Source organism: Monopterus albus, unplaced genomic scaffold, assembly GCF_001952655.1.
Source record: "Monopterus albus unplaced genomic scaffold, M_albus_1.0 scaffold138.1, whole genome shotgun sequence".
NCBI classification, from domain to species: domain Eukaryota; kingdom Metazoa; phylum Chordata; class Actinopteri; order Synbranchiformes; family Synbranchidae; genus Monopterus; species Monopterus albus.
The window spans coordinates 652,573-658,812 of NW_018128018.1; the positions used below are offsets into that span (position 1 = coordinate 652,573).

The window sequence follows — 6,240 nt, forward strand, 5'->3', positions numbered from 1 at the left end:
TTGGCCTTCAAAGGACTGAAACACCACCGAGGGGGATAAATATCTCCAGCTCAACACCAGTCAGTCAGAACTGATGAAGCCTCTTGGATGAGAGGTGAAACGTCTTCGACCTAGAAATCTAGTCCAGTTGATTTTTTCTAAGTTTTTTCAGAGATACAACAATTTTCGGTTCCTCTATTTGTTTCATCACAATAATTAATGGACAAAACAATGAAAACAAGCTACTAGCTTTGGCATGAACAGAAATGTGTCTTACACATGAGGATGCGCCCCTTCCGGTCTGTACAGCACATGATGTTGGGACCTCAAACCAGATCAGGACCCCCCCCCCACCACACACACCAACACACCCAGGAAAACAGTGGAAGAAACATCAGGAAGAGCAACACGGGAGAGACCCTTCTTCAGGACAGACAGGAAATAGATGTGGGTAAGACATTTAGCCCTCAGTAATTTCACTGGTTGGCAGCTCCATGGTTTTTGAGCTCAGGGGTGGCTTCACGGCTTCACAAGGAAATGTTTCACCAGCAGCAAATAACAGCAGTGGAAGAAGTCCTCAGCTCTTTTACTTAAACAAAAGCATTAATACCACAGTGTACAAATACTCTATTAAAAGTAAAACATCTTCATTCAAAATGTGACTCGTGTAAAGTACAAGAGTATTACTATCCAAATATACCTCTAGTACCATCAGTACTAGTACTGGTCCAGCAGAACGGCCCGTGTCCCAGTAACGTCTCTGATACTGGATCATAGTGACTAATTACTGTGTCCATCACTTTAATGCTGCAGCTGGTAAAGGTGGAGCTGATGGTAACTACCTTATATACTTATACTGGGAAGTACTTTCCATCCTGCTGGGTAGCTGGTGGATTTCCTACTGGGATCAATAGAGTCTGATGGTTCTACTGGGTTTGGTTTGATTCATCTGGTTCTGGACCTGAAGTTATCAGGTACATGTAGTGTAGTAAAAAGTACACGGTCTGTCTCTGACATGGAGTCACAGGATGAAGTAGCAGGACATGGAAGTACTCAGGTACAGTACAAGCAGTGGTGGAAAGTAATTAAGTACATTTACTTAAGGGCAGTATTTAAGTACAATTTTGATGTATCTGTACTTAAGTATTTTCATTTTGTGTTACTTCATACTTTGACTTCACTACATTTTAGAGGCAAATATTGTACTTTTTACTCCACTGCAATTATTTTAAACTTTTAGTTATTAATTACTTTTTAGAACCAGTTTAATACAAAATCATAGTGTAATCACTGAACTTTTACTGATCACTGGTGGAGGATTCACAAGCTACCCAGCAGTACTTCAAATTATAAGTATAAAAGGTAGTTAAACGTAGCTCCACCTTTACCAGCTGCAACATTGTGCAGAAACAAAGAGATGAGAGGCAAGCAGTGCGCTGATGCTGCAGGTGACTCACCTGTCCTGCAGGTGGAGCTGCTGGATCTCAGGTGGTAGGAGAACCTCATGGTGCTGAACTGATTGGAGAAAGAGGAAGGAGGAGGAGGGGTGAGGCTGAACCCGAGCAGGGCACCACGAGGTCGGTTCAGCTGCATGCCAACACTTGCACCGGTCTGTCAGGGCACACCTGAGCACAGGTTTGAGGCCACTGCGGTGCAGCTGAAGGAGCAGAGCGAGTTGGAGAGGTGAGTCAGTGTCTGTTTTCTGTCTGTGTTTCAGTTCCTATTTGTGTTTCCATGTGAGAGTCAAGTCTGTTTCAGCTTCACGGTGACAGGCTGGACTCGGGTGGCTCTGTCTCCGGTTGGAGCCATGTGGAGGTCAGGACAGCTCCTCCCCTCCATCCTCCCTCTCTCTCCCCCATCTTTTCCTCTTGTCTGTCACTCTTGAAGAAATCCAGACTGCACAGATCTCACCTTCTCCATCTCTATGTCCACGTCTGGTCTGAAAGAATCCTCCAGAACAAGCGGTTCAACAACAGAAACCAAAGAAGCCTGCTGCCGCTCAGGGATCAGCCCTGAGTCAGTGTGGACACAAAGAAAAGGGACTCCTCACAAATGAACCCGGGTGCAGAGTGGACCTCCTCTCCTCAGGACTGCCTGTACTGTGCAGACTCTGATCCTCCTGCTTCACCTCAGCAGCCTTCCTCTTTCATTCCAGAAAACAGACCTGGCTCAGTTGGTCGTCTCCCTCTGCAGCTTCGGGCCTTTGTGTGAAAATGTGATCCGAGCCACAGACTGACACCATAACTCCTCCTCCTGGGTCCAGACATCTGATCCCAGACCAGCTCCCCTCCTCCTCTCTGGTCTGTTTCTCATTTTTTCTCCTTTTTTGTTTTGAGACTGAAATTTGAGGCAAAGAGAAAACTGCCAAAAAATTCCAGCAGGGCCTTTTTTTTCTTTTTTTTTTTCCACAGACAGACCGGGTCTGAGCTGCCCTGGTTCTGCTGCATGTCTGAGGTTTTGTTGCTTTTATACTGAAACCAGCACAAACTGAACTGAAGTTCTGAGTGAATCTCAGCACAGTGACACGAGCCAGCAGGGGACTCCAGCATCCGCAGGCAGCTTCGCTATCTGACTCCATTACAGTGACAAGGCAGAAATCTGAGGACGTCTCTGGATTAACACAGATTAAACTTTTGAGTCAGTTAGTTTTAGACCGTCATCCAAACTCACATCAGCTGAGTCCTGGTGCTTTTTGTAAATTTGTGACTAATGATTTGCTTCTCATCAAACAGGGTTGATAGAATTTATTTTCCACTTTTTGTCTCTTCACTGGCAGCTGCTCATTAACAGGAGCTGTAGCACAACCCGACGTTCCTGCAGAGAGGAACCCACTACAGGACCAGGACTGATCATCGCCTGGGTGCACCGCCCAGTGAGCACACAGAGTGACGCAAATCAAACAATCTTACTCAGTGGCAGACCGGTGTTTCTACCTGTACCTGGCTGTTCTGCTGTATCTCTGCAACACACCAGGCTCTGCTGTGTTTTAATGCAAGGCCTAAAACTATGAAATTCACTGAGGTGTTGTAGATCAGTTTTAAAGCACCAGGTGTCAATTTTGAACCTTTGGTCAACACAAAGAGAAAGAAGCTTCAGATGTTTCATCATACCATTGCTGTGCAAGTTGCATCAGAAACATATTTAACTTAGTTTCAAATCCAAGTCTTTTATTGATTAAAATTGACTAAAAACAAAGATTCCTTTGGTGACAGATGAATGAATCACTGTTTCACTGGTTGCCGGCTGCGCAGGCTGTACCGAGGCTGGGTGGCAGGACGACAGTGATGAAGACACATACAGGAGAGAAGAGAAAAGGGCAGATGTCAAAAGGTCATGGAAGTAAAATCAGTTTGGGGTTTGATTTGTTCAAAGTTACAATCCTTAAGCACCAAGTCCCTTGGTGACAGCTGCAGTTACCATGGTAACGGGTAAGTAAGGTGAACTGGGGCCAAACATTTATTGATCTACTGTGAGCAGGAAACTCCGGGCTGCTACTCTGGCAGAAAAACAGAACCTTGGTGCATCAACTCTCAGCCTCTGCGCTTCACCCAGTGCATCATTTCCTGTCAAGTACCCTGTGCATGAGCACAGGAGCTGCATTTTTCATCCTTAAACTTAATGTTGCATTGGTGTGACTTAAGTGTATTGACACTTCTGTGTCTTCAGAGGCAGCCGCTGGTTCAGACGTTTAGCTGCCCAGAGCTCCTCCATGGCTGTTTGACATGACTACTGGCTGGAAAAACCCTTCTTCTAACCTTGGCTAGGGGGCAGGCGGGGCTGATTTACAGACCGTACTTTGACAACACAGGGTGGAGAAGCTGGAATAACAACAGGAGGCTGTAGGCAGCAGAGGGTCATGGAGGGGGGGTGTAGCTGGGAGACACCAGGTCCCACTGTCACTGGGGTCATCAGACAGTGGGGGAACCTGGGTTAATGCAGCTTTAACTACACAGGCAGGACAAAACAGTGAAGAAGTGGCCACCACAAACAGACAGGAAGACGATCTAAAGGTTTCTGTAAAACATCTATGACAGATCATAGCCACCTGTTTGTCCTCCACTACGATGCTGTAGACCAGAGGGGAGGACGAGGAGAGGCGGGGGGAAAAGGAGCGATGAGGGCGCCTGCCTGGACTCACCAAGGCATTGTGGGTAGCGGGACTCTTCACCGAGGCATTGTGGGTCATGTGTGGCAGGAGGGTGTTGTCTGCTGCTGAGCTGTTCATGCTCTCAGTACTCCAACCTGTACCACAAACACACACAGGTACTGCAGTACTAATAATAAACTACATGACCAAAAGTACATGGACACCCCAAAGAGACAGGTACTGACCAATGTGGGAGAAGCGAGACTGGTCTGAGCCGTCTGTGGTTGGAGAGAACAACATGCCGGACTGCTGCACCTTCTCCTTCTCTTCTTCTCTTGTCTCCTTCCTACTCCTCAGCACCTCCTCTCTTCTTCTTCTCCTCTGAAAAACCATCTTCACTCCAGAACAATGCTCAAGTCGTGCCTGATGTCATCTGTGTTCGTCACTCACCTTCACATCCAGGTGATTCTTCTCCTCCTCTTCCTGCTGTCGTGCTGCTAAACCCTCTACACACAGACAGACAGGCAGGTCACAGAGGTCACAGGCAGGCAGGTCACAGAAACAGGTGTGACAGCTCACCTGCATGCTGCAGTGCCTCCTGCAGGCTGTGCTGCATCTCTCTGAGCTGCTGCAGCACCTGAAGACTCTGCTGCACTGGGTCTCTGTAGCGAACACACACACAAAGCAGCACACACACACCGACACACACCATGAAGCGCCGCAGCATGCTCACATACACACTGACCAGCTCCTGGGGACAGAACATACATGGTGACAGCGACACACAACACAGGAAACACGGAATGAGGCCACCTGAGGCACGAGGCTGCGTGTTGCCATTATGTGAATGTTTTAACACGGTGACATGTGCTAGTCAACATGTCAGGCCTTATGTCAGTGACAGGTGAAGCAGTGATCAAACTGACCATGTGCTGATGCTCAGGATGATCAGAGCTCATCACAAACTGGTAGATCTTCCTTTCCAAGTAGAAGTTCAAACACACCAAACCCAGCAGGACCAATCTAAACACAAACACATGTCAACCTGGCTTAATACTACACAACCAACCCTGGGTGGAGGAGAGGAGGAGGGGTTACCTGGCTCTGGAGGAGCGCTGGGTGGAAGTGAGGAGGAAGGAGGTGCAGAGAGCCGCAGCATTGTAACAGCAGGAGCTCACACTGTGAGCCTCCATCAGAAGGAAGCTCTGCAGGAATGAAACTCTGTTAAAGAGTTCAGACAGCGCCACCTGCTGCTCCCTGGAGACACTGCTGAGCTCCAAGAACACTGCCTGCAGACCTGAGACAGAGTCAGGTGGAGATAGACAGGACAACTGAAAGATTAAAGCTGTGCTGAACAGAACAGATCTAGAGGAGAGGGTATTTTTACCCTCTGTCAGACTCATTTCACATATGTATGTAGACCCTCTGTGTAGTGTCTCTCAGGCAGGTTGCACATGCGTATTTTACCCTGTGTTGAGTCTTTCAGGGTGACTCTCAGCTCCTCTCCATTGCTCAGGATCTCCTGCTGTGCCTGCAAGGCAGCCCTTTGGGTCTCAATCAGGTCTTCAGCCATCTGCCTGGTGGATTGAAGCTGCTCAGCTACACCTGCTGAGCTCTCTGTTAACCTGTGACACACACACACACAGTGTTTACATGCACAAGTTGTCACCCTGGATCAGCTTACCTGCACACGTCACTTGCAATCAGCTTACCTGTACATGGTGCTTTCGGCACGGCTCTGCCGGGCTTCAGACTGCAGGAAGTGACAGATGGAGTGAGTGTGGGTGAAGAACTCTGTGTACGTGTTAAAAGCCACAGCGTCCATGGCTCCTGTACACCTGCTGACCTCTGACCCCTCAGGGCATGATGGGAAATCCCTGCCGGAGCTGAGGAATTGAGGAGCTCATTAATTACAGATTACACCTACAGAAGTCAGTAAAAACACACAATTATTCTCAGTTCCATGTACTTAAAGTCCAAGTCCTGGTTGTACTGTTGCAACACCTGACTTCTTCTGTTCAAATGAAAATTCGAAGTTGATCATTCATTCATTCACTTTCTACCGCTTAGTCCCTGAACGGGGTCACGGGGGGTGGGGGGTGGAGCCAATCCCGGCTGGCAATCGGGCAAAGTACTCCCTGGACAGGTCGCCAATCCATTGCAGGGCTAACACA

The 6,240-nt window shown here is 48.0% G+C and overlaps 1 protein-coding gene across 4 annotated transcripts in view; it reads right to left on the reverse strand.

Annotated features, from left to right (window-relative positions):
• fgd1 (FYVE, RhoGEF and PH domain containing 1) overlaps nucleotides 1-4,531 on the reverse strand; it is a 28,326-nt gene extending 23,795 nt beyond the window's left edge. For 2 of the 4 annotated variants that reach the window (XM_020613814.1, XM_020613815.1), the window contains exons 1-3: nucleotides 4,312-4,497; nucleotides 4,025-4,221; nucleotides 1,437-3,242 (exon numbers count right to left, since the gene is read on the reverse strand). In XM_020613814.1, coding sequence (XP_020469470.1) covers nucleotides 1,437-1,572 — 136 coding nt within the window. In that variant the 5' untranslated portion in view covers nucleotides 1,573-3,242; nucleotides 4,025-4,221; nucleotides 4,312-4,497. The other 2 variants (XM_020613816.1, XM_020613817.1) reach the window with 2 other exon arrangements.
• Nucleotides 4,532-6,240: the final 1,709 nt, after the last annotated feature.